The sequence below is a fragment of the Manis javanica genome, chromosome 1 (assembly GCF_040802235.1).
Source record: "Manis javanica isolate MJ-LG chromosome 1, MJ_LKY, whole genome shotgun sequence".
Taxonomy (NCBI): Eukaryota; Metazoa; Chordata; class Mammalia; order Pholidota; family Manidae; genus Manis; species Manis javanica.
In genome coordinates, this window is record NC_133156.1 from 183,081,675 (window position 1) to 183,108,797 (window position 27,123).

Below are 27,123 nucleotides of genomic sequence, written 5' to 3' on the forward strand. Positions count from 1 at the left end.
CAGTGGTGGTGCTGTGGGGATTCTTTCCCTTCTAGTCATTGTTTTCCTTTTATTTCAGTGAAAGGCACACCCACACACACTTGACTCACACACACAAGCTGCAGGACCACAACTATCTGGTCAAGAGTCTCTGTGCTGGGGTCTGGGTGGGACCACCTGGCCACCCCCCTCACCTGGGGGCCTGCTCAGGACAGTCCACTGGGGCTCAGAAGGCAGGGGTAATGCTGTGTTTGGGGACTCCGTGCCACACGGGGGTGGAGGCTTAAGCGTTAGTTTTCTTGCTGCTGCCCAGGCCGCCTGGGTTCCATTCTAGCCGGCTGTAGGGCTCGAAGGCCGAGGAGCCCAGCTTGTAGCGGACAGGCAGGTCCCGGAGCGACGCAGTGGAAAAGCAGAGCACTGGCAGAGGGGGCGGCAGTTGGGGGGACACTGAAGCCGAGGTCAGAGGGTTGAGGCATGGGGAGGAGTCCCTGGGGTCACCCAAGGAGGTGCCCCTGTGGCCAGCAGGTAGGCCCGTGGGGTTGGGCATCAGTGCCAGGAGGCTGGGGGCCTGGGGCACAGGCAGCAGCCAGCCCTGCTCCAGAAGCCGCAGGATGCTGGATGTGGCAAGGGCCTCAGAGGCCGAGGAGGACGCTCGCTTCTCCAGGTCTCTGCTGTGGTCTTTCTTCTGCTTCGTGCGGCGGTTCTGGAACCAGACCTTCACCTTGGGGCAGAGGTGGGGAGGGGTGTCAAGAAAGAGAGGGGAGGGACCAAGCAAAGTGGGGGCAGATGGGAGGAGGAAAGGGGGCAGGGGATGGGGAGTGGGGGAGCAGGGGTGGAGTAGAAGGGAGATAAGAAGGTTGGGGATTGTCATTAAGGGCTTCCCACAGCCAGCCTGTTCTTAGTGAACTGATAAGGGATCTGGCACCCAAATCATGACAGGGGCTATGGTCTAGAAGGATGTGGCCAGAGAAGGGCCAAAGTGGGGCCCTCTAGAGCGTGGGGACTAGAGCAGAGCTGCTGCCCAGTGACGACTGTCCCATAGCTCAACATGGCCTCTGAAGTCAGCTTTCTAAGCAGCCCTGGCCACTGCCGTTTGAAGCTGTCAGCAGCCCCCTCCCACCTCATCACCTACACAGGCCGGGCTCCTCAACGAGATGCCAAGTGTGGCAGGATGTGGCAGGGTGTTGAGGGGCCGCATACTCAAACCTGGGGACAAAGAGGTGCCAAGTGCCCCGCACCCTATATGGAGCTGCCCACAAAAGGACAGAGAGGGGTCCTTTTCCCAGGTTATGAGAGGAGGCAGACCTCGCCCTCTACAGCCCCCAGGGCCTGGTCCTCCAGCCCCCATCCTCTTCTACAGAAGAAACCAGAGGCTGGGAGGGAAGCTCAGTGGTCAGCCCTCTGACCAGGCATTTCCTCCCCTCTAAGGAAGAAAGAGTTACCCCACCACCACCCACAGCAGGCAAACAGTGGGGTGCTGAAAGAATCACACGCAGGAAGGAAGCATCTGAGAGGAGGAGAGACTGGCATTCGCTGCCTGGACGGAAACTTGTTGAGCATCTGTAGGCCCATGTCACCGGTGCCGTCACTGAAGCACTCAGACTTGGGTCCCCAAGAGGCTGGCTCTGTTTCTGTCGGGAGGTGTCAGGCAGCCAGCAGCTGGCTGGGGCAGTGTGCCAGCAGCACAAGAAGGGACCATGGGGTGGAGGGCCCGGGAAGAGAAAGACAGGGAGGCCTCGCTGGTTCCCCACAGCTTTCAGGGGACACAAGAGAGGCCAGCATCTCCTGTGGCTCTGGCAGTGGAGCCCAGGGGTCAGGAGGAGGAGGCAGGAGCGGGAGGCCACCCAGTGGGGACGAGGCCAGAGCTAAGCCTGCCTGGGGTGATGCTAAACAACACCTCCTTCTAGGCGCAACCACTCCACCAGCAGAGGCCTCACCTCCTCTCAGAACAGTGAGTGAGGCCTGTTCTGAGTGGGGGAGGGAGGAATAAAAGATTGGAAACAGATGCAAGTTTGGTGTTCTGGACTCAATAATGGAAAGTAACCAGAAAGTTATGGGGTCTACTTGAGACTGATTGCTTGATTCGTCCACTCACTCATTCATTCAACAGGTATGTGTGGAGTGCCCGCTACTCCCCAGGCGTTACTCTAGGCTCGGGAGTGGACAGAGTGATGGGGAGACAGAGAATGAATAACAAATGCCAGCAAACAGGCATAAAATGCCCAGGTGGCAGTAAGTGCTTTGAGCAGTGTCTCAAATTGTTTGTGGTGAGGAACCACTTTTTAAAGCTTCCAATCTGTCACAGTCCAATAGTTTTGTAAAATACAATTACAGTGAATTATAATTACTCTCCATTTCTGCAGTTGACTTGTCATGGACAGCTAATAGCTTGTGGGGGCCAGCCCAAGGACACACTGGGGGAGGCACTGCTTTAGGGAACTGAGGCAGGATAAGGCACGGAGGAGACTGTCTTCTTAATGCGGTTGCAAACAGCCTCTCTGAAGAGGTGACGTTTGAAGGAAATACCAGGAAGAGAAGGCCAAGGGAGATACTACCAAGTCTGGCTGAAGGAAGTGACTGGAAAGAAGAATCCTTCTATGCTTGTCACTCCAGGAACCCCATTGCTCCAGACAACGATCCCCTGGATCCCTGGGGGCTGTGGCTCTGCATGCCACTGCACACCTTCCCCTGCTGGGAAGCCTCTTGGCCAAGCACCTACACTCCCAGGACCTAGGCAACACCCTCAAGAGCCCCTGAGCCTCAGTTTCTCATCTCTAAAATGGATACAAAAATGCCTGAGCGATTGCAGGGATCAAATAAGGAAATCATGCAGAGGGCTTTCCTGGTGCCTGGCGCACACCTAGTGTGAGTTATTACTTATTGCTTTCCTCTCTGTTCCAAGCTCTGAACTAGGGGGAGGGGACAGGCCCAGAAGTCATGATTTCTGTTCTCAGGAAGCTGAGGGGTCTTGTGGGAGCAGCACTAACCCACTGCCAACAAAGGAGAGCAATTAGGGACAAAGGGAGTGGCAGAACAGGGGTGTGACTGATAAGGAATGACAAAACTCTTACAAGGTGTCCTGTCCTCCTGCAGCTCCGGGTGTAGCAGGGAGAGGTGGGCGTAGGCCCGCAGCTGCATGTGGGAGTGTCCTGGGAAGGGGGCCTGGAAGGGGAGGAGAGGAGAAGGCAGAGGGCCCCTGGGGCAGGGGCTGGGGTCTGGCATGCCCATTTTGGGGGCACTTATGGGCTTGGCCAGAGGTTCTTACCCTCCCTGCACTTTGGAATTACCTGGGGTCAGTTTGTTCTAAATTCTGATGCTCTTGCGCCATCCCAACCCATTAAACCAGAATCTCCAGGGGTTGGGGACTAGGCGCTGGTGCTTGTTGAAAAGCCCCGAGGGTGACTAATGTTGCAAACCCTGGTGGTAGGTAGGTGCTGGAACTACAGAGGCGGTGGTGACATGCTCTGGCCATCTACTTCCCAGCACTGATCCCATGGCCCCTAAGGGATTGATCCCTGAGATTCAGCCAGCAAGGAACAAACCAAGAGACAGCCTTAGTGCCTCTGAACGAGCCCCTCCTTTCCTCCAGGAAGCCTTCAGTTCCATCTCAGGACTCATGCTCTCAGGGTTAAATCCAAAGTCACTGATCCTTTAAGGCTCAATTCAGCTGCACTCTGCATAGGCCAGGTCCCATCCTGAAGGGCACTTCCTGGGGCACCGCCCGCCCCTTGTCCTCTTAGTGCCCTGCTGTGGCTCCCTGTGGGCCGCCGCCTCCCTTCTCCCTCTTCTGGTTCCCCTGGAACCCAGTAATGCTCGGCGGCTTGTGAGGCCAGACAGTGAGCCCTGGTTGCACACGGCAGGGGCATAGTTTCCCGCTGGCTACCAGGACTGGGAGATCACCCGTGACCTTTACTGGTCTCATGGTCATTGTTAAATTCCAAGCTTCACTGTTGATTTGGAAATGACATTAATCTTTAAGAGACTACTTTCTGTGACAGTGGGCACACACTGTGCACCCGGATGGGCCTGGTTGTATAACCTGGACCCAGAAGGCGCCACCTAGTCCGCTGTTCTGGAAGAAGCCATCTGGGCGAGGTGATGGGCAGAGGACAACTGCTGAAGGGCTGGAGCTGTTCTTACCTGAGCTAAGTGTGAGCCTGTCCGCACTGGGACTTGGAAGTTTGTCCTCAGCCCGGCGCCTTTGCCCCTGGCCCCGGAGAAGTCCCCCAGGCCAGCCGAGTGAGGGACGTCTTGGAGCCAGCCCCCCACACTTCCTTGCCCGGCAGCCACATCTTCTCCTCTCATTTCCCACTCTGAGCCTGCTGCTCTGGGCATTCATTTGCATGACACGTAGGTAGCATCCAATACATGCCAGCATTGCCAAGAGCTGAGAAAACAAAAATAAAAACTCCAACTCTATCTATTTGGTTCTCAGACACCAGCAGCAGGGGAAATGGACAGATCAGTTTGTTCTGGGAGAAGCAGCAAACTATATAGTCAAGAAGACCCTGAGGTTGGACGGCCCTGGATTCAATTCTGATTTTTCTCTAATTAGTTGGATGATGTGGATCAAGTTATGTAACTTCTCTATGTCTCAGTTTTCCCATGTGTGAAATGGAGGTTTATGCCTTCTGATAAGTTTGTTATGATGATGCAATAAGCTAATAATCATGGACTTAGGAAAGTTTCTGGCAGATACTGAAGTCTTTTAAGCAGTGTGGTAACCACATGAGCTGAACAATGTGTAGATTGTTAGATCTTCTCTAAAAATTCCAACTTGGAACCTGTGGGCTGAGCATGGAATCTGAGCCAGGAATCTCTATTTCAACAAGATTCCCAGGGGTTCTACAATGTAGGCGGTGTGCAAGCCATACCTAGAAACACTGCTTTAATCAAACCCTGAACATTCTCTTTGAGACAAGGCACAGTGACAAAGTGTATCAGTAGGTTTCTACAACCAAGGAGAATTGGATTGAGTTGGGTGGCCCTCTCCCCTGACATGGAGAAGAGCTTTCAGCACATGCCACCCTAGGAGGAGGTAGGTAGATGGAGGGTTCCTCTGATGGTTCCAAGAGATAGAGCCCTCTGAGACCCGCCCTGCTCTCTGGGGACTTCCTTCCATGCAGAGTCATGGGGTCTGGCCAAGCCAAGGCCAGAGGTCAGCCGTACTCTGTCTTGTTCACTGTTCCTACATTCATCCGAAGGACCCTTCGTCCTGTAGAACTCTGGAGGTGGTGGGGAGCAAGGGCTCACTGTTCTGCTCACTGGGCCCTGTAAGTGCCATTCTCATTTAAATGTGCAGACACTTAATTGGGCACCTAGAGGTTAAAGGAGAGACTAGGAATGAGAAGGGGCCCTGAGGAAGCCCCACATCTTCTCTGCCTGAATTAGGGCCCTCCTGACTTGCAGGATAGAGAGTAAAGATGCTGGCTGGCAGCAGGAAGAGAAGAGCAGCAGACACCAGTGAGCAGCTGGGTGGCATCCCCAGAGGAAGACAGAGGGGAGATCTGTGAGTCCTGGCGCTGAAGCCCTTGGGTCCAAAGCAGCCTTTGGTTTTCAGTCTCCGCCAGGCCTGTTTATACCATGGTTCCTGTCCTTGGATTTCCAGAAGACTGTGCCTTTTTATTCCTTAGGAGTCCATCCATTATCTGAGCACACTTGAAAGAATCATGTATCCTTTTCCCCAAAAGAACCTTGACCAAGACCCTCAGATAAATCAGAGAGAAACTAGCTCCCAAAGAAATGTCTGACATACCTTCTTGACATGTCTGCTGGGATTGCAAACTGAACTGATACAGAGCAATTCTCTAGACTCCTCTCCTGTATCCTGCTCCTCCCCAACCTTCCCAAGTTGTTAAGTGGCCTCGCTGACCATTCTCACTGCCCACCCAGTTCAAGCTTGAACCACTTCTCTTTCCCTTGCCCTGTGCAGGTACTACAAGGGCAAGTCCTAACAGGTTCTATCTCCCAATCTGAGTATATCTCAGATCGGGTCACTTCTACTTCCCACCCGCCAACTCTGTTCAAGACCCCACATCACTAGCCCCTAACTGGCCCACTCTTGTGCCCATATTCCATTTTGGCAGCTGGTGAGACCTCTGTAAAATGCCAGTCCTTTCATATCAGTCTTCCTTTAACATCTTACTATGGCCTCTAAACACTTCATGATCTGTCCCACCACTGACACCGTTACCCTGTTTTACCCTCCAACTCAGACACACTGACCTTCTGACACGTAGAATATTCCATGCCAGTTTCTATTCCCAGGTCTTTATAGTTACCCTGTATCTCAACTTCTCTTCTGGCTTCTCATCTGGCTGTCTCTTCCCTATTACTCACACCTCAACTCAGTGTCACCTCTTTGAGAAGCTTTCCTTGGCCACCCCAATAAAAGTTTCTCTCCTATTGCCTGTCATCTCATGCTTTACCTCCCTCACAGCACACCTCCCACTTTCAAATGCTGCTTGTCTTTCCCAGGCATAAGTTAAGCCTCCTGAGGGCAGGTGCCTGGTCTCTTTCATTCCCTGCTGTATCCCCAGTGCCTAGAACAGAACCTGGTACATAGTAGACATTTATTAATATACTGAGAATTCTAGCTATATAACCTTGGGCAAGTTAATTAACCTTTCTGAGTTTTCTGAAATGGGGCTAATACTACCCATAAAGCCATCTTTTTGTAAAGATTAGATGAGCTAATAAATATATCTGCTTTAAATTATGAGTGTTACTTAAATTTCGTTGCACTGTTTCCTTCTCTTTAAAGAAGAAATAATACAGACCTATTCTGGTATAACAAAAAACATATGCAGTCTTTGTCCTTGGTTATTGACAGAGCATTCCTGAAACCTTTGAAATTTCCTGAGTGATTGGAGTATCTTCTGTTACTCATAACAAGCCCCTTTTGAGCTCCGAGTTTATGCTAATGAGGTGCCTCAGACTGGGCCCTTAGATAGTTTCAGGATGGGCTTTGGTCCCAGAAAGACCAGACAAGCAATTCAATTAGAGATTTGAACTTTTAGCCCCACCCCTGACCTCCAGAGAGGGGAGGTGGGCTGGGGGTTAGCTTGTAAAAACTCTTTAACAATGAGATTCAGAGAGGTCCTGTGTCCATGAACGCAATGAACTGCTGAGAGGGTGGCGCACCCAAAAGGTATGGAAGCTCCTCAAACACCCCACCCCACCTTGCCCTATGCATGTCTTTCATTTGGCTACGTGATGTGTATCCTTTAAAATAAACCTGTAAATGTAAGTAAACTGATTTTTGAGTTCGATGAGTCATTCTAGCAAATTTATCAAACCTGAGGAGGGGGTGAGGAACCCCCAAATTTAGAGCCTGTCAGTCAGAAACCATGTGGTCCCTGTGATTTGCAGCTGGCATCTGATGAGGGACTGAGTCCCTAACCTATAGGGTCTGTGCTCACCCAGGGAGTTAGCATCAGAATTGCACTGAATTGAACTGAATGGTTGGATGTCCAGTTGGTGCTGGAGGACTGGAGCATTGGTTGCGTTGGTGTTGGGAATGGCCACAAATTTGGTGTCAAAAGAAATGCATCACTCCTGTCCCTGAAGGCTGTGGGGAGAACTGAAGGCGCAGAACATGCCAAGCATTTAGAACAGAGCCTGGTATGTCGGAAACTCTTGGTAAAAATGTCAGTTAGACCTCACACTACCTGCAAAACCCCAGGATTGGGGAAAGAAAGGAGGGTAGTAAGCAGCGATTAGTAAGCTGAGGACTCACTGAGCTTGCTCTGTGCCCAGCCGTGTGCTGGGCTCTCCCAGGTGGCCTGAAAAGGAGATGTGGCCTTCAGACACATTCTTGTCCTAGGGAAGTGCACACTGGCTGGAGCCCACCACACCACACACACTTGATCAAGCCACACGGCAAAGGTCTCCTGGAACAAGGTCAAGAAGTCTTAGGGAAGGCTTCCTGGAAGAGGAATGGCTCAGCTTTGACCTTCAAGGACTGGTAGATGTAGAGAGTGTGGAGGCAGGGAAGGGAAGGATGAGGACCACACGGGTTGCTAGCCTGGGCATCGAGATGCCTTGGAGAGAAAAGTTTCAGGTGAGAGTCTGGGGGCCAAACTAGGCGAGGCAGAGGGTGGTCAGGACAAAGAGGAGGGGCAGGTATTGCTGGGTGATTCTATGCCTAGACTTCCAGAGCAGAGCCTGGCTTTCCAGCGCCCCCCGCCCCCGCCCTTAGCTGGAGAGAGGGCCCAGCTGCCCTGGCCATCTGCTGGGTTGCTTGGAGCTCTGCAGCGCCAGCTGGAGGAAAATGGGTCCAGGTGGAGATGACCCGTGCCTGTGGGACAGCAGCCACTTCTGCCTTAACTGCTGTGGGGGAGCCAAGAGGGGGACAGCAGCGGGCAGTGCAGAAGCCTCACGGTCTCCATTGCCTTCCCAGGAAGCTTTGCAATGTATCTATTAACTGATTTCCCTTCATATGTGAGATTAAGCTAGAGTTGTAGCTAAATAAGGGCCTGAGTCATTCTTTGACAATCTCCAAGATGGTTGCAGGAAGAATGCCAGGCTGCTTGTCCAAATCCTAGCTCTAGAATTTATTAGTCATGTGACCTGGGGCATCACCTCACCTCGGCTGTAAAATGAGATAATACTGGCTGTTACATCATAGGGCTGTGGGCAGCGATCAGTGAACTGGCATAATCAAAGCACTTGGAACAGTGCCTTGGCACAGTAAGTACTAAGTTACTATTATTACTATCACTATGCAGCTTTATTACCAGCTTAAAATGCTTCCATTCACACAGAGTAGATGCTCAGTTTGCAGAAGTTTTTCCTTTAGGTTAAGGATAGTATTGTTAAAATGCTAAGCTTTTCTGAGGCACCCCCTCCCCTTCCTGCAGGATCTCTCAGCACTGACACTCCTCTGTGCCACTCCCTGTATCTAGAGTGCCCCTCCCTCTGACTTTTCTGGCCTTTTTCCTTATTCCACCCAAATGCCTGATACATCCAGAAGCTCCCGCATCCCCCAACCCAGATGGTATAACCCACTCTCTCCTGTCAGCACTGTTATTTGCTCTAGTTTACCTGTAACTTTAAGTCTTTCCCTAAGGTATGTCTGAACTCCTCCAAAGCTGGCTCTCCCCTAGCAGCCCACAGGCCTCACACCTAAGGAGTTCCCAGGCTGCCAGGGTGGGGGTGGAGTGGCCTGGCCCACACTTTTACCTGGGTCTCTGAGAGGTTCAGCTGGCGGGCCAGCTCAGTGCGCTCACGGCCCACCACGTACTGGCAGCGCTGGAACTCCATCTCCAGGCGGTACAGCTGCTCAGCCGTGAAGGACGTGCGGGTTCGCTTGGGCCGGTCCAGGTCCAGGCCCTTGGGCAGAACAATTTCCCGGATGGTCCCTTTGGCATCTGCAGGGGCCATGAAAGGAGGTAGGTTAGTTCACTAGTTGAGACATTAGGCCACTGGCAAGCATCTCAGTAAGAGGCAGTGTGATCTAACAAGGAGCTCCTGGGCCTGGGCCTGGCAGTGTGACTTCTGACAAGTTGCTTACCCTCTCTGGGCCTAGCTTTCTCAATCACCAAAGCAGTGTGTTGTAACTAAAGGGTGTATGTATGGGAATGGCCTCAGAACATCAAGTCTAGCATCACAGGATGGGCAGAAAGCACTAACTGACCCAGCCAGGACTCTGTTCCCTTAGCAGAGTAAAGAACAAATGGAAAGAGATATACCAGTTCCAAATACAGAGGAAAAGATAGGTTAGAACTGGATATGATCATTTAGGTAAGGCTTACTAGAGATGTCCAGAGCCAGGTCCTAAGCCCTGTGTGTGTGCATGGCTGTGCACTCTGTCCACAGAACCTCCTGGGGTCCATAAAGAGATTAGTTGGTGTAGGGGAGAAGAGAGCCTGGGGAACTCAAGGACCATTGCTACTGGGGTGCAAGCTGCTGGGTGCCTTCCAGAGAGGGGACTTCTGCCACTCCTTCTATGTACCTAGTCCCAAACAGCAGGGCCACCCTCCTGGGCTCTGGAACAAAGCCCTTCATGCACAGGGTCTCCAATATTCAGAACTTACTTAACAGAGGTGTAAAACCCTACAGCTACATTCACCAGATATTACCACTTAAAGAACTCAGTAAAAGCAGCAAATCGTTCAGCAAAAGTAAAATTTGGAAGCAGGGGGTATTTTATATATATGGATACATCAGCTTTAATCATAGGGGTGAAAATGATCCATGTTTGAGCTACACACATTGATGACTTGAAATTTAGTTATTTGAAAAATTTATGTCAAAAATTAGAGAGTGGAAATATACAGCACTGTCTTCTCTAGGACTTACCAAACCACGCCCAACACATGATGCTGATCATAATGAAGCTAAACTAAGTTATTTATGGTTACATAGGAAGCTTAGTGTCAGTGGAAACCTTAGCAATTGAAGGCAGCCCTGGCTCAGTGCAGGGAAGAATGTCCCCCTCCACAGGTGCAGGAATTCCAAGTCTCTAGGGTGCATGCACAGCTGGAGTTTGCAATGTGGCCCAAGTGTTAGTGGCCCCAGCTGCTCATGTTTTAGTCATAGTAATAGCCAACTCCTCTGAGTGCTTGCTCTGAACCGGGCACTATTTTAAGCACTTTAAGTCTCCCAATGTCTCAATGAATTTGGAACTTTTTTTTTTGTTTTTTTTTTTAGATAATTATTTTTTATTGAAGCGTAGTTGACACACACTATTACATTAGTTTCAGGTGTACAACACAGTGATTGAACATTTATATACATGATAATTCTAGGTACCAGCTATCACCATACCAAGTTGTTACAATATTTTGACTATATTCCTTATGCCATACATTACATCCTGGTTACTTATTTATTTTACAATTGGAAGTGTGTGTATATATATACATATATATATGTGTGTGTGTATATATATATATATATTTTTTGTGAGGGCATCTCTCATATTTATTGATCAAATGATTGTTAACAACAATAAAATTCTGTACAGGGGGGTCAGTGCTCAATGCACAATCCTTAATCCACCCCAAGCCTAATTTTCATCAGTCTCCAATCTTCTGAAGCATAACGAACAACTTCTTACATGGAGTACAAATTCTTACATAGTGAATAAGTTACATGGTGAACATTACAAGGGCAGTCATCACAGAAGCTTTCGGTTTTGCTCATGCATTATGAACTATAAACAGTCAGTTCAAATATGAATATTCATTTGATTTTTATACTTGATTTACATGTGGATACCACATTTCTCTATTATTATTATTTTTAATAAAATGCTGAAGTGGTAGGTAGATACAAGATAAAGGTAGAAAACATAGTTTAGTGTTGTAAGAGGGCAAATGTAGGAATTTGGAACTTTTATTATCCTCATTTTACAGACAGGGAAATGGAGGAACACATTCTAAATAACTTATCTGAGGTCACACTGACAATGTTAATAAGTGCTAAAGACAGCCTCATTTTATTTTATGAATATTTGTTTTAGTAATCTAATGATTCAGCTGATAGGTTAGAATGAAGAGGACTTTGGTCATGGGTAAAAAATGAAATCTTCTGGATGGGTTCAAACTGCCCTGGAAGGCATTGGGAAGGACTCCCTTTGGGATGTGCTATCCTTCAGGAGGTTTCCTGTGAGCCACAGGACTACAGATCCTACTTTTAGAATCCCTGCTATAGAGGGTGAACCTGAGGCCTCATGATTACTGAGACTGGTTCTTCTGGCTCCTGCTCATGTTCCCTTCTGAGGGCACCCTTTGGCTCATGGTGGGCTCCTGGCTGGCAGGTCTTGCCTCTGACCTCACAGGCTCTCACGCACCTTCCTGCTCACAGTCAGCCCTCTTGGAGAAGGTGAGTTTGGGTGGGGAGATGCAGTTGCTGCTCAGAAGTGCCCCCTCACACACACACAAGGCAGGTCTTGCCAGGGCACTGTCAGAGCACATCGAATAGATGTGGGCTTTGTTCTCAGAGTGCTGGTGTAAGCCATAGGCCTTTGGGACAGCTCAGGCTTCTCCCCAACTCCGGTACTTTCTACATTCCAAAAGGGTAAGTAATGTTTGTGACCCCGTTGTGACTGGGTCCCCTCTGCTCAGGTCCTACTGTTTCTAATTGTGAGACCAATCTCAGAACTTCCTCATGGCACCCAAGTGACTCCAACTCCAAAGGCACTGATTTCCTTAAAAGTGTCTTGAGGAATGTGGACTGGAGGAAGGGTGAGGGGTGTCATCCATGGTGGTGGCAGGTTTACATTCTCTCCCCAAGAAGCCTCCTGAAGCTCACCTAAAGCTCTGAGCCTGTGCTCCTAGCCACCAAGTCAAACCATGGGTGTCCCCACCCCTTTTCTTTTTCCTAGAAGAGCTAAGAGAGGCACACCTGCCTCAGGGAGCGGCCAAGGTCAGCTCAGGGACTGGGGAGGTAGGGACCACATAAGAAAGGCAACCTCAGACTTGCCTGTCGGTTATCAAAAAATGCCATACAAACAAGCACATGAAAAGGTGTTCAGCATTGTTAGCCATTAGGGAAACGCAAATTGCAACACAAGAAACACATACTGGAATAGCTAAAATAAAAAATACTGAGAGTGTAGAAGGCTGGTGAGGATGTGGAGAAACTAGATCTCTCATACACTGCTGGTGGGAATGTAAAAGGGCAGCCACTTTGTAAATGGGTCTGACAGTTTCTTTAAAGACTTAAACATATACTTACCATAGAACCCAGTGACCACACTCCTGGGCATTTATCCTAGAGACACAAAATCTTAGGTTCACATCAAAACCTGCATGTGAATGTTCATAGCAGCTTGATTTGTAAGAGCCCGCAAAGGGGAACAATCTAGGCGTTCTTCTGTAGGTGACCGGTTAAACAAACTGTGCTCCCACTAAACAGTGGGGCAGCACTCAGCAGTAAAAAGGAATGACTGCTGATAGACACAGCAATTTGGATGAATCGCCAGGAAATACACTGAGTGAATAAAAACAAAGTCAGTCCCCAAGGATACATGCTGTATGATTCCATTTACATAATGCTATCAAATGACAAAGTTATAGATGTAGAGAACGGACCCAGGATTGATGGGTTAGGTAAGGAAGGATGTGGCTGTAATGGGGTAGCAGGAGAAAGTTCCTGGTAGATCATGATAGGACAGGTCTATATCTTGATGGTGGTGGTAGTTGTATGAATCTAAAAATGTGATAAATGTCATAGAGTTATATATAAAAAGAAAAAAATACTAGTGTATGTAAAAATGTGTGAGAAAGGTCTATAGTCTAGTGGATTATTGTGTCAATGTCAATTTCCTGATTTTGGTAATGTAATATAGATATAAGATGTCACTATTGGGAGAAGCTGGGTGATGGATAAATGGACCTCTCTGTCGGAACTTCTCTGTACTACTTTTACAACTTCTTCTGAGTCTAAAATTATTTCAGAATAAGGCATTAACAACAGCAACAACAAAAAAATGCCATGAAGCTAAAATGGTGTTTTGTCACAGAAGCAGACAAATCCATTGGCAGAATAAATACAACAGTATTTCCCCAAAAAACTCTGCATTCCACTTGTGGTTTGTAAGATGACTTTAAATGGTACATAAGTAAACAGCAATCATTTCAAAATGCATGAATTTATTTTAATGTTACTATAAAAAAATTAAGACCTAAGATTTTGTGTGCATAGGACAAGGCTCAAGTAGGTATTTCATTTAAAAATGTATTATGCTAAAATACTAAGTAAATGAATGGAACATGACTATAACAGAAATGCTAAAGATGATATTTGAATGACTGAATATTGGGAAACAATGAAATCAAGAGTACACAATCAGATCCACATATTTATAGTGATAGAGTTTATGATAAAGGGAGTGTTCTAAATGGAGAAAGGTGGTCTAGTCAATAAATGGAGTTAAGTGACTTAGTGACTATAAAACATATACATATATATATATATATGTTTCAAATAAGCAACAATAAGTTTCAAATGGATTAGAGAGCAAATCATAGACTATAAAATTATAAAGGCACTTGAAGGATATTTTTATAATCCTGAACTCGGGGACAGCTATCTAAGATGTAAAATGAAAGCAAAGGATGTATTTAACTCTATTAAAGTTAAAAACTATTGTATGACAAAAGCACCTAAACCATGGTAAAAATACTAAAAACAGAATTTAAGAGAATACTTTTTAAAAAAGTCAATGAAATAATATCCAGAATATGTAAATGCAATTATAAGTAAATGATGTTTTTAAAATGAGAAGTAGTCTAGCAGAAAAAATGGCCATTCACAGAAAAATATACCAAATGGCCAATAAACATATGAAAAGATGAGCAGTTTCACAGAAATCAGGATTATGCACATTCAGACAAGAGAAAATCATTTATCTTCCATAGGATTGGAAAGACATGAACAGATGCTCTATAAAGCTCTGATGTGCCACAGGAGAATCCATACTCCCCTTCTCTGTTGGTAGAACCATGAAGCATCACAACCTTTTAAACCTGCTGCATTTGTCAAGATTAAAGATGCATGTAGATTTGGCCCTAGCAATTTTAGTAGATATTTATCCAGGAAAACACAAACTCATATGCTCCAAGGCATATATAAGGATATTTGCTGCAGTATTGTTCAGAATATTGAAAATATGAAAGCATCCTCAGTTTCCTACAAAGGAAATGGTTGAGCAAATTGTGATAATCCATACTACAGTATATCATGTAGAGTGAAAAAGAATGAGGTTATATCCATATGAACTGACAGTTAAGTAAAAGAAAGTTACAGAATAGTATGTGTAGTACTATCCCACTTACGTGAATCAAGTGATATATATTCAACTATTCAACAGATAAGTGCCTACTAGATAGCAAATACTATATGGAAATGAGCAAAATAAACAAGGTCTCTTTCCCATGGACCTTGTGTTGAGGGGAGAGACAGATAATGAATTTAAAAACTAATATGTGAGCTAATGATAAATGCTGGGAAGACAATAAAACAAGATAAAGGGATATTATTACCAATCCTCCCCAGATAACCAAAACCCAAAGACCATAGTGTGTGTCTGTGGGCAGGCGGGGAGGTTGCTATTTTAGCAAGGATGGTCAGAGAAGGCTGTTCATCAAAGTCAAATAGTAGATAAATCATGAATGTTTTTCATGAATGTTTCCAATTCCTTTCAGGCAGATGGTAAGGTTGCACTAATTTTCTGCCCTTTGAAACTAGATATGATCACATCACTTCTTTTAGCCAAGAGGAAAGGTGAACACTTTAAGAGGGCTCATAATCTGCCACATCCCTTCCCCCTGCTGTGATGTCCTGGAAGCAGAAGCTAAAATGTAGCTTCATCAGCTTAGGTTTCTGGGTATGAAAATGGACCCTAGCCCCCTTGTGAGGGACCTATCAGGTGAGTGAGAAATACACGGTTTATTAAACCTCTGAGGTGTGGGGTTGTCTCTGCAGCAAAATCTAGCTCACCTTTATTGACACAGCCCTCTTCCCTGAATTGTTCCTTTCCTGAGTGTAGTCTGGGGGAAGCACCAGGCAAGGAAGGAGCTTTATACCAGGGCCTCTTTGTGGGTAGGTGTTTGTCAGGGTGAAAATGCATTAGTCTAAATGGAATGTGTCCTGAGCCTCATGGTCCTCAGGTCTCCTCAAAGATGGGTGAGTCCTAAGGTACAGGACGTGGTGGATCGGGCCAAGGAGCCTTTGCCTTGGGAGAGGTGATGATCCCTGCCTGATAATAGTTATCTAATGCTCCTGACCTCCAGGACTACATATGATCCCTCCCAGTAGGCCCCCTAACTGACTTCATCTCCTGGTACCCCGGTAATTCCTTTGCACAACAAGCTGTAAATGTGCTAATTTTTAAGTGTGATAAGGTCTTCCTGCCTTCATCTACAAATATAATGTGATGACTGTAAAAATTCCTTAGGGAAAATTCATGCTAAAGTTTGTTGGAAAAAACTGAAAGTGGAAGAATAATTAAGAAAAAAACATTAAATTATGAAGAGAGAATACTTGCACTGCCACACAGCAAAATGTATTGCAAAGCTATAGCAACTAAAATGGTATGATGCTGGCACAAGAGTTCTGAAGCAAATCCATGCATAAATGAGGAGTTGACACATCATAAAGATGGCATTTTAAAGCAGGTGGAGGGAAGACAGGATTATTAAAGACAGCTTTTGGACAATTAGCTCATTATTTGGAATGAAAGTAATTTATCTTGCTACTGCATGCAAAAATAAACACAAGGTAGATCAAAATTTTAAATGTAAAAAATAAAGCCCCAAAAATGGAAGAAAAAACATAGAATTTTTTTATATCATTAATGTATAATTACTTGAACAACATTATGGTTACTAGACTCACCCTATTATCAAGTCCCCCCCACAGACCCCATTACAGTCGGAGAATTTTTTAAAAGAAAAATAAGTGACAGATGTGAGTACCTAGAAATTAAAGCTTTTGCAGGATGAGAGACAGTTAAAAGACAAATAACAGAGTGGGAGGAAATATTTATAACACATGCATAGCAGAGTCCTTATGTCTAGTACACACACACATCCCCTGTAGCCCAATGAGTAAAGCCAAGCAGTCCAGTGAGAAACTGAGCAAATTACATGAAAGGGTTATTCAGAGAAGAAGAAAGAAAAGTGGTTTAATAAGTAGGAAAACATCCTCAAGCTCCGAGGACACCAGAGAAAATGAAAGTTAGAGCAGCAACGAGATACAATTTTTTTTCAGATGCCATATTTTATCTATCAAACTGGGAAAACTGTGCAGGTAAAAGTGAGGGATAATACATGTTCTCCTGAATTTTGTTAGTAAGAATAAAAATTAAAACAGAGTAAGAATCTTCTTTTGGGAGGGGGTGGTCAATTTCATAATACCTAGCTAAATTAAAAAATGCATAATTCCTTTTGTCCTAAAAATGTTATAAAGGTTTCTACCCCAGAGAAACAGCATATACTTTGATAAAAACAGATCCACTATTCGTGGCATAGTGTATAAGAGGAAAAAGCTGAACATTTATCAGTGGGAATATTGTTGATAAAGTTGCAGTACAGTCATGCCTTCAGCTATTATGTAGACATTAACAAGAATAAGATACTTCCTCATATGCTGACTTGAACAGGTGTCCATCATATACTGCTACATGAAAATAACATCTATAATCCTAATTTTGTAAAGAACAAGAAGTAGAGCTGAATTGTGTGCATATGTGTTTGTGTGTGTGCTTGTACCTAGATAAGATCAAGTCTGGAAGGATGTACACCTCTCTCTTTTGTTTGCTGCTCAAGAGTGGAAGCTGGCCAGGGAGGGAAATTTTCTCACTGTGCATTTATTAAGTATTCGGTTTGTTGCAAAGAGTATATAACAAACATTTTAATATATATGTGCATATATAATAAAAATAAAAATATTATATATATTATATATATTGGTTGGAGAAGAACTTTCTAATTGAGAACTAAAATCTAGAAGTCCCAAAAGAAATGACCATTAGATGTGAATACAGTTTAAATTTAAGCTCAGAAGAAAACAACTCACAGCAAAGTTTAAAAAAAGGAAAAGATCTGGGGATATTTGCAACACATGCCACAGAAAAAGGGGTCATTTTCTTAGTATAAAGTTAGTGTTTACAACTACATGAAAACAATGAGCAAACTAACAGAGAAATGGCTAAGTACATGAATAAAAAAATTCACAGAAGAGGAAATCAAAAAGAATATGAATATATGCGTAACTTCACTAGTAACTGAAAATGCTAAAAATAAGGTTTTTTTTTCATTTGAAAAGACTTTATTCTAAAAGACTGAGTATATTCTGGGTTCAGAGGATGTGGAGAAATGGCACTTTCATATGCAATTCCTGAGAGTACAAATTAGAACATTTTTGGCCTAAAGTTTGGAAATATCTATCACAATTTAAGTGTATATACTTAGATTTCAAAATTTCACTTATAGGAATTTATCCTGTAATTATGCTCACACCAGATATATGTGAAATTATGCTTATTATATTAAACATTTTCTTATGAAAAATTTCAAACATACAAAGTTAGAATAATGCAATGAGCCCTAATCCAACTTCAACAATCACAAACTCTACAACAATCCTATTTCTTCTGTATCCCCATTGCTTCAAGCAAATCTCAGACATCATATCATTTCATCCAAAAGTATTTCCAGATGTATCTCTACAAAGATAGAGACTCCCTTAAAAACAACTACAATTCTATTGTCACAATCGAAAACTTTAACAATCATTTCTTAATATAATAAAATGCCCCACCTGCTTATACAGTTTTCAGACTGCATCATAAGTAAGACTTTAAAAAAACCATCTGTTCAAATCAGGATACAAAGGTGTCCACTGAAGCATTGTTAGTAGTAGTGAAAAAGTAGGACTAACCTAAAAATCCACCAATAGGGGAATGGTTAATTAAGTTACATTATATCAGCATTTTCTGTGCAGCTTTAAAAGGAACAAGACAGTTCTAGATAGAACTAGAATGTTTGTTTCCACATTCTACAATTCAAACAATAAAAATTTCTTTCCACAAATGTTTATTAAATGCAAAAAAGCAATTGCAAAAAGAATTCCACTTTTGTAATATATAACCTACATATTTATGTTTTTCAATTATGAGAGAAAGTTTGGGAGGCATCATCTTGGAAGTGGAAGTGTAATGGAAAACTTTGAACTCACACATGATACAACAAAACTGCACAGCTTGGTTTTTTGTTAATTACAAAGTTGTTTTATACTTCAGAAAACAATACATTACAAACAAAATTAAAAGCAGATTATAAACACATATTGAGAACAATTAGCTACTATCCATAATAAAGACTTTCTATGAATCAAGAAGGAAAATGGTATTTGAAAATAAAACTGGTCAAGGGAAATGAATTAACAGATTACAGCAGAAGAAACACAACAAGTAGATAAACATGAAAAGATGCTCAACTTCATGAATAATCAAAAAAATAAAAAATTAAAGTGCCAGTGAGGTACTACCTATCACCTATAACACCGACCAAGGTTAAAAAAGATATATAACGTCCAAAGTGGGGAGAGAGCAAAGATGGGGATATAAATTGCTAAACTTTTTTTCTTTCATTTTTGAAGAACAACTTGGCAATATCTAGCAAGATATAAAGTGACAAGATGACAAGATTCAGAGATAGAAGCATTTTCAGGCGTTGCTGGGGGTGGGGTTGGATGTGACCATCTATCTAATGGAGGGCAATATGGATTCTCTTCAAAATTGCAAACATAGACAGTTTTTGACCCAGTAACCTACTTTTAGGAATTTCTCTGACAGATATAACTATACATGTGGAGATGGCTAAAACAAGTTTGTTTATCACATCATTGTATATAATAGCAATAGATAAGAAAAAAGTTTAATGTCTACCAATAAAGCATGGGTTATATAACATAACATTTTGGTTCATCCAGAACATACTGGAATGTTCTGTCCATTCAGAACAAATGGAATACTGTGCATCTGTAAAAGAAAAAGAATCAGAAGTTCTTTACATTCCAAGACATATTGATAAGAGAAAATAACCAGGTGCAGGAAAATTTTGAGAGATGCTACCACATGAGTAAAAAATAAAAGCAAATATATATATATATATATATATGGCCGTGCTGAGTTGCATAAGCCTAAAAATTATTTGGAAGGACATATTGAAAAGCAGTAAAAAATGGCTGCCTTTGAGCTGAGTGGGACCTGGAGGATGGGTGACAAGGATGGGAGAGAATTTTCACTGTGTACTTAAAATAACAACTTTTTGGTGTTTGAATCATATGAATACTTGCTATTTTTAAATTAAAGGAAATAGGTTTAATTGTGTGTATGTGTGAGTGTGTGTGTGTGTGTGTGTGTGAATCTTTTGAAGCAGCAATTCCACTGCTAGGAATTTATCTCTTGGAAATACTCAAACAAATGCGCAAAGGCTCGTCCCTTGGGAGTTCATTTCGTAGTGTTTATATTAGGGATAAACAACTGGAACCTCTTCCAGAGATTAGGAGAATTTGGCTTTCCTCATCCAAGGACTACTTCTCAGTCACGGAACTGGGCGACATGGTTAAGCCGAAAAAATGACCCTGCGGATTTTAATTTCACTTTAAGATAAATTGCAAAACAGCTTATGTAATACGATTTCTCGTTTACTGTTTTTGTATAAGAGAGTAGGAAAATCTCCTGGAAGGACGCATTTTAGAAACTCAGAATGCTGGCTGTTCTGGCAGCCTTCTGCCACTTTGGGTTTTGTTTTCACGTTAAGCGTGTATTACTTTTTGAATTTAAATCCTCCATTTACGTGTCTACTTTGTGATTGTGTTCCTGCGGGAGGCTGGGTCTTCGGGGTGCCCTCCACCCGCTGCGCCCTGGATTCCCGCAGCTCCACGGTGAACGCAGTGGTCGGCGGGAGGAGCAAAACAGAGCAGACTCCGGCTATACTTACCCGGTCATTTCAAGCTCCTGCAGAGGGCTGGAGGCATGTGATTTCGGAGGGAGGAGAGACGCGGGTTCATCTGGTTATTTCTCTCACCCCGCTGGCTGCCTTTGCGGGACCTCACGCTAAGCATAGCGGACAGCCGGGAGACTCACTAGGGACCTTGCGGCCCTGCGCTACCGTTGACCTCTCCCGGCAGCACACCCGGCTTCTCGGACCCTCGGCGGCCTCCCAGGCCCTGGGGATCTGGCTACATTAAACAACCATATTTGAAGTGTGTCAGGTTTTACATTTTAGTGGTTCTCACTGAAAGTTGGCGATAGCAGAAAATTCAAAAATACGGCGTTGTCAATTTTATATTTTAAGAATTATTCTGCATTCCGGTATCATTACATTTTCATACAAGGAACGACACTGAAAAGTCAAAAAATATAGCCATTTCAGAACAGACTTTCTCCCCCGGGAAGGGCGCGGGGCCCCCCACCAAGCGAAATGCTAGATGTTGACTGCTCTGTCTCCTTTCATTCATTCTACAAACATTAACTGGGCGCCTACTTTGTGCCAGGAACACATATCTGGGGAGATCGTGAACTTGGCGGGCGCGGTGACAACCTCCTCCGTGGTTCCGGCGCTGCCTCAAGGGAGCCTCGGATACACGCCTCCCTTGAACTCAGAGCAGACCTTGCTCCGCTGCCTCCCGGACCTGGCCGCCGGCGCGGGTCTGGAGCCCCGAACGTCCCTGGAGGCAAGACAATCTCAAGATTGGGAAGCTGAGCGCCAGCAGCCCCAGCCGGGTCTGTCTGGCACATAGTAGGTATTCATTAATGTTTGTGCACTGAATAGTCGAGCAAGTGGAGACAAGGCCCTGGGAGGACGCGGGAGAGATGGTTTGAGCGGCCTTTGCAGGCTGCATCTAGCGCCTGCAGCGGGCGCCACCCGCCCGCCGCGCTCGCTGCCCGGGCTTTTCCGGGCCCGCCCACTCCTCGCCCCTTCAGGCCAGATCCGGTCCTGGCGCTACCACGTCTTTCTGCAGTGTCCGAAGCCACCCTGGCGTCTCCAGCTGAGACTTTCCAATCTCCCTCCCGGAGCAGGGGCGGGGGCGGGGCGGGGGAGGCCGGGCGAGCCAGGCTCCTCCGCCACCCGGGTCCCGGGATTCCTGGGCAGACCCATTCCGCCTCCGTTGTCCTGTATCATTGTTTCTCAAACTGGGTACGACCTCGGCGGGGCCCGCTGGTGGGGGACCCGCTACTGGGTTTCCAAAGAGACTCAGGCCAAATCCTTATTTAATGGTAAACAAACAGAAAATGTAAAGAAAATTCATAAATTTCGTATGCCCGCGCCCTCCCCTCCCCCACACTGCCGCGCACATAAAATGTGCAAATCAAAGAAATTTAGCCAAGGGAGAGGAGCTTGGGGCTTCTAGTACCCCAGACTCAAGTCGGTAGTAGTTGAGGAAAAGGCATAGAGCTAGCAGGACTCATAGACGCCCTGTCTCCCTACAGATTATAAGAAATGAGCAGACTCGAATCTAGTGCCAGCGTACATCGCCCAGAGACACACGCCGTCTCGTCCCCTCCGTCCCCTCGAGGCCTGAGTACCCACTCACTGTCCCAGCCTGACAAAGACTGGGCCTCCCTGCCCTCTGATTACCCAGGGGCCACCTGGTTGCTCCCACCCTGCAGGTGCGGGCCCGCGGGATGCAGCAGCTGGTCCACCCACCGAGTCCAGGCGACCACCCCTGGCAGCAGAAATGGTGTGAGAACACAAGGAGCCGCCAAACCCTTCACAGTTCCCTGAAAATGAAAACGGGGAACACGAGATACAACAAGATGACACATTTGGTTGCTGGACTGTGTCCCTGAGTTGGGGGAAAGGACGCTGGGGAGGGAAAATGTATATAAAGGGCTAAATAAAAATCAAACGGATAGGGTCCGGCACAGACCTCAGATAAGAAAGTAGGTCCTTCTGTCAAAAAATAAACAAAGAAAAAGAAAAACATAACAAAGGAATTCCAAGGAAATACAAAAGAAACCTAATAACCCCACAAACTCTGAAATTAAAAATTTAAGTAAAAAGAAAAAATCCCATAGTGCAGCCTCCTGCATGAACCATTTAATCCTTTCATCCACTGCCTGGGGGGCGACTGGTCCTGGGATTATTTATTCTATTAACAGACTCATACTGAGGCTAAAGTCCTGCGTTCTGCTCGTCTGCCTAGGGCCAAGTGCCTGGACTTTAAATCCAGTGTTTGTTCCTAAGCAGCATTCTGCCTCGACTTCTCCATTGCCCAAACATCCACAGGGAGGGGGACAGGTGTGCCCTCAGGCAGCTACTGCGCTCTCTGATCTCGGGGTAGGCCTCTAAGGTCCCACCAAGTGTCTCATGTCCAGTGGCCGCTGTAAATCTAAGTAGAAAGCTAGTGTACACTGGATAACGCTGAGCCTGGCTGATAGAGGGGGGTGCTTATTCCTGCAAGTCACCCCCAGATCAAGCCCTGGAAGCTGTGGCCCCTTGCCAGGCATCTTCAGTCAAGTCTAGCAGCCAGGGCCCTGCCTGATATGTGTATACCATTGTGCTCTGTTTGGATGTGCTGTTTCTGGAGTGTGGGTCCACCACTGCCCCCGAGTTCTCAGGGGAGCAGAACTCCACTAAATTCAATACTTCCCTTCCCCGCACCCACATCCACAGTAGGAATTGCCCAGCAGCTAGTGGGTGGTTGTGTTGGGGGGTGGGGAGCAGCCATTTGCAGCCTGAGTCATGCCTAGCTTGTGCCCAGGTGGCAGCACAGAATTGGAGGGCAGAGGGACGTGGCCCAAATGGGGTTTTGAGACCCACAGGCCCAAAGAACTGCTTCAAATGAGCAGGAACCGATGACACGCATTGATCATAAAAACTGCTGGTTCGGGTGACATTCGCAGACCGCCACCATTCCTAGCTCTACCCAGACAGGTTGTTGGATTCCCGTCCGGATTAATTTGAGAATCATGTAGGGCACGTGCGAGGGTGCGAGTGTGAGCATAGATTGTGAGGTTGCAGGGAGTTTGGGATGAGAAGTTTTCCCACCTCTTCGGATTGCTGGGATCCCGGCTCCACCAAAAAGGCCTCAGCCTGAGCCAGGGCTAGGAGGTGGCCAGTTCATTCAGGCTGCCTCCTGCTGGAGGTTGGCGCCCTTTCCAAATGTAAAACAATGGGATCCCCATGACTATTCCTCACTGGCCAGTGGGCTGTGCACACAGAAGTGTGTGGCTGCACCTATGTGACTGTATGGCCCCCCTGCAAGCCTAGCTGTCTCCACAGTGGGGTTCCTGTTATGCTCATACGCCTGTCATCCTGGTGGCCTTGTTTGTGCCTGTCTGTGGCAAGAAGCAGCCTCTACTTTGAGGTGGGGGGATGCAGTGAGGTCCACCTCCCTGGCTCCCCAACTGGCATTTGGCAAAGGCAGATGGAAACACAAGCCAGCGTTCCTGCAAGGGGATTGGGGAAGGCTGGGTTTTTCACCCTTTGGCTATTAACCTCCCAACACACTGGCAGCCTGTGGGTCTCAGGGGAAGGAGACCATGTCCCCTACAATGTGGTGAGCTGGGGGAGGTCTCTGAGGAAGGAGGACCACTCCAGAAGTGGCTTGGGGGTTACCTCAGAGCTCCCTTCTCTCATTCAGTGGAATATTTAAGGAGATCTTACAGGGTTTGTAGTTCTATAGCTACCACCTCTGACCCTTAGCAAGGTCATTCAAAGTAAGAGCTACAGATTTCTTTGTATAGATGAAGAAACAGGCAGAGAGATGAAGAAACTGGTTCAATTTCAAAGGGCTGTAAGGCTGGTATTTCAAACTACTTTCATCTAATTCCAGTACCCAAGTTTTCCTTTTACTCCCCATGCCTTGGGACTTACAGATGTGCTACCCTGGGGAGGGTGCTCAGGGGAGAAGTGGGGAATAGAAAAGACCCAGAGAGAGTGGATATCTTAGAATCCTCACCTACCAGCAACTTGATGGCTGAATTGGCAAATGTTTCTCCTCCACCTTTTTATGGTTTCCTCCAAAGGTACTTTGGGAGGATGTGTCCTAGTAGGTCAAGGGCAAAGAGTATTCTCCACATCCTGGGGCCACGGCGCCGAGGGCTTCACTTCCCCAGGGTTTTTTAGCTGTCAGAACCCCCGCCCTGGGCCTGGGGGAAGCTGAGTGTGACGCAGATGACCCTGGCTAGGAAGGATTAGTGCTAACTGATGCTGGGTATCTACAGCCTATAATAACCTCCTTGTCATTAAATGGGAAAGAGCAGAGGGACTTATGAGGGCCCTGTTTACTTTTCATTTCTTTTAGGTGTGTAAGTACACGATCTGTGCTATATTTATATTTTCCAAAGGTCATGGCATCACTGTATGTGTGTATATGCATTTATAAAAGTACACTATGGACAGCACACACAAGCTACACCACATACAATAGGGGTTCATCTCTGCCCGGCTGTGGATTTTTCTTAGAGTGGGTTGCCCTCACCCCAGAAAGTAGAGGGTCACTTTTGACTCCTTTCTTCTGAAGCCACACCTGGGAGTTATTAAACTGACATCTATACACGAAATTTATTTGTTCTCCATTCAGTTAGTAGAATGGAAAGGATGGTAGGTGGGCACAGAACACAATTGTTCAGGCAGAAGGAAATGTCCACCCATGATGGCGTGTGAGGTGATGAGTATTACAGGCAGGGACTTGAGGGTCTTAAACTGGGAGTGTGGGCTGAGGGGAGTGATTTCTCAATTTCTGGAAACCCTGTTGACTTCTTTCATGGAACTGCATGCTGGCTGCTAATGGCCCTGTACCCAGGACACCTCAAATTTATGGAATGGGATCTAATTTAATCCCAGGTGCCCAACAGGTCCACACATCTTCTGGAATCCCTACTGGGTGCGGATCACCTCCCATGCCTTGTCCTTTAACTGCCTTGGCCCAAGTCTACCCTCAGTATGGTGCTGGCACCCCAGCTCAAGGTGACCACACCTAACACCAGGAGTTGTTTCCCAACAACCAGATTCCTCCGTGTCCAAGACAGTCATCAGTTGATTTCACATTGGACTGCCTTCATGCTGTCTTCTAGCTCTATCTCCATTTCCAGAGCCACTCAAACCTAGCAGCTGTGGTGGACGGCCTGGCCAAGGTGTCCCAGTTTGTGCAATAGTCTAGCTCACACCAGACAAACTCGGGGATCCTGGCGCTCCAGTAACCTAGAGCAAGCATAAGGTTGGTTCTCCTTCCCCAGCAGTAGCAGAGGAAATAGGCTCTGGCCAGTCAGCCCCGCATTTCCCAGAGCTGGCGCTCAGAAAGCAGCAGGAAGAAGGCAGCTGGAGGAAGCCCAGAAAGTTGGAGAAGGAGACCGGTGGAGCTGTTACCCGCGAGTGGCCTCTTCTGGGCGCTGCGTCTCCCGATCTTGGGGCTCAAGGAGGGCGGGGTGACAGGCCTCAGGCTCTGGTGGAGGCCTAGAGACAGGCAGAGGGCAAGACCCTGGAGTCCCCTTTCTCCCGTCTCACTGAGCGAGGCCCGGATCCAGCGAAAGGCGAGCCTAGAGCTTCGCGTGAGGCTGGCTTTGGGGTTCGGGGAAGCCTTAGCCTCGCGGTGAGGAGGCCAGACGAGCTGGGTATTCGGGCGCAGTACAGGGGCTCTTGCAGGAGGAGAGTGCTGAGAAGGCGAGTTGGGCAGAGAGAAGTGGCCAGGAAAGAATAGAGCAGGGCGATGCCCGAGAGAAACAGAGAGACGCGAAAGGCCAGGCCGGGAGAAGGCCGCACGGGAGCCGGCTGGGCCCGGGCGCCGCGAGGAAGTGTAAACATAGAGAACGAAGCCCGGGCGGCCGAACCGCGGGCACCCTCGGCGTCCCGGTGCGCTCTTCCGCGAGCCACCGGTGCGCTCTGCACCGCTGGGGAAACGCCGAGCAGGCGGAGGGGAAGCACCTCAGCCGCTGGGCTTAGCCCGGGCCTCTTCCTCCCGCGATTCCCGACGCTGGTCCCTTTTTGTCCTGTCTCCTCGGAGCACTCGTGACGCTTTTCTAGACACCCGCCTTGAGGGACGCGGGGCGAGGAGCCGGCTCTCCACACTGCACTCCCATCTCTACCCCCCCTACACAGCACCCGGCTGGGATGCCTGGGGTGAAAGGCCGGCGCGAGAGCCTGAGAATTTGAAGGCAGTGACGTGGGGATATTGTTGGTCCCATTCGCCGCTTTGTCCCCTGCACTAGGCTCAATGTCTGGCACACAATAGATGCTCAAAATAATATTTGCTGAGTGAATGTCTGAATGATGACCTAATGAATGGATTTATGAATTGGGAGGTGGAGGCTGCAGGAAACTAGGAGGCCCCAGTGGGGATCGGGTGGGAGTCCAGTGGGCCAGGGCGGTGAGCAGTTCTCTTACCTCGCACCAGGATGCGGCGGCAGTGGTCTGTCTCTCCGAGTCCGGGCAGCCCGTCGCTGTCCGCGCCGCTCTCCCTAGAGCCCGCGGGGCTGGAGGCAGAGGTTCCCGCAATTTCCTTTGGGCTGCGGCCTCCGGCATCAACGCTCGAGTCCTCCGCTCCACTGCGATCCCCGCCGCGCCCACCGCACGACTCCCGGCGTGCGGGGCCACGGTCGCGCTCGGCACCCCCGTCGCCCATGCCGGCTGCCACCGCCGCCTTAGCCACCGCCTGGCCAGCCTGGGTACTCAAAGCCGA

General features: G+C 47.0%; 2 protein-coding genes and 1 long non-coding RNA gene across 5 annotated transcripts in view; 2 read left to right on the forward strand and 1 right to left on the reverse strand.

Moving 5' to 3' along the window:
* Positions 1 to 22,732, forward strand: part of TEX261 (testis expressed 261) — a 62,529-nt gene extending 39,797 nt beyond the window's left edge. The window contains exons 3-4 of one of the 3 annotated variants that reach the window (XM_073211727.1): positions 20,995 to 21,243; positions 21,932 to 22,732. In XM_073211727.1, the coding sequence (XP_073067828.1) occupies positions 20,995 to 21,240 (246 nt within the window). In that variant the 3' untranslated portion in view covers positions 21,241 to 21,243; positions 21,932 to 22,732. The remainder of the gene's footprint in view (positions 1 to 20,994; positions 21,244 to 21,931) is intronic. The other 2 variants (XM_073211733.1, XM_073211724.1) reach the window with 2 other exon arrangements.
* Positions 18 to 27,123, reverse strand: VAX2 (ventral anterior homeobox 2). Its single transcript, XM_017660906.3, has 3 exons — positions 26,829 to 27,123; positions 9,163 to 9,350; positions 18 to 700 (listed from the first exon to the last, which is right to left on the reverse strand). The coding sequence occupies exons 1-3, from the start codon at positions 27,064 to 27,066 to the stop codon at positions 263 to 265; spliced, it is 864 nt and encodes a 287-aa protein (XP_017516395.1). The 5' UTR covers positions 27,067 to 27,123; the 3' UTR covers positions 18 to 262.
* Positions 4,382 to 7,441, forward strand: LOC140843137 (uncharacterized). Its single transcript, XR_012120674.1, has 3 exons — positions 4,382 to 5,017; positions 5,389 to 5,650; positions 7,074 to 7,441. It is a non-coding gene; the product is annotated as an uncharacterized lncRNA (long non-coding RNA).

Bases quoted from the DNA above. Each gene is read 5' to 3' on its own strand.
- VAX2 (XM_017660906.3), bottom strand. From the start codon at position 27,066: ATGGGCGACGGGGGTGCCGAGCGCGACCGTGGCCCCGCACGCCGGGAG. The intron at 9,351-26,828 runs GTAAGAGAACTG...TGGCCCCTGCAG, and splicing joins CCGCCGCATCCTGGTGCGAG to ATGCCAAAGGGACCATCCGG. The intron at 701-9,162 runs GTAAAAGTGTGG...CTCTGCCCCAAG, and splicing joins TGAACCTCTCAGAGACCCAG to GTGAAGGTCTGGTTCCAGAA.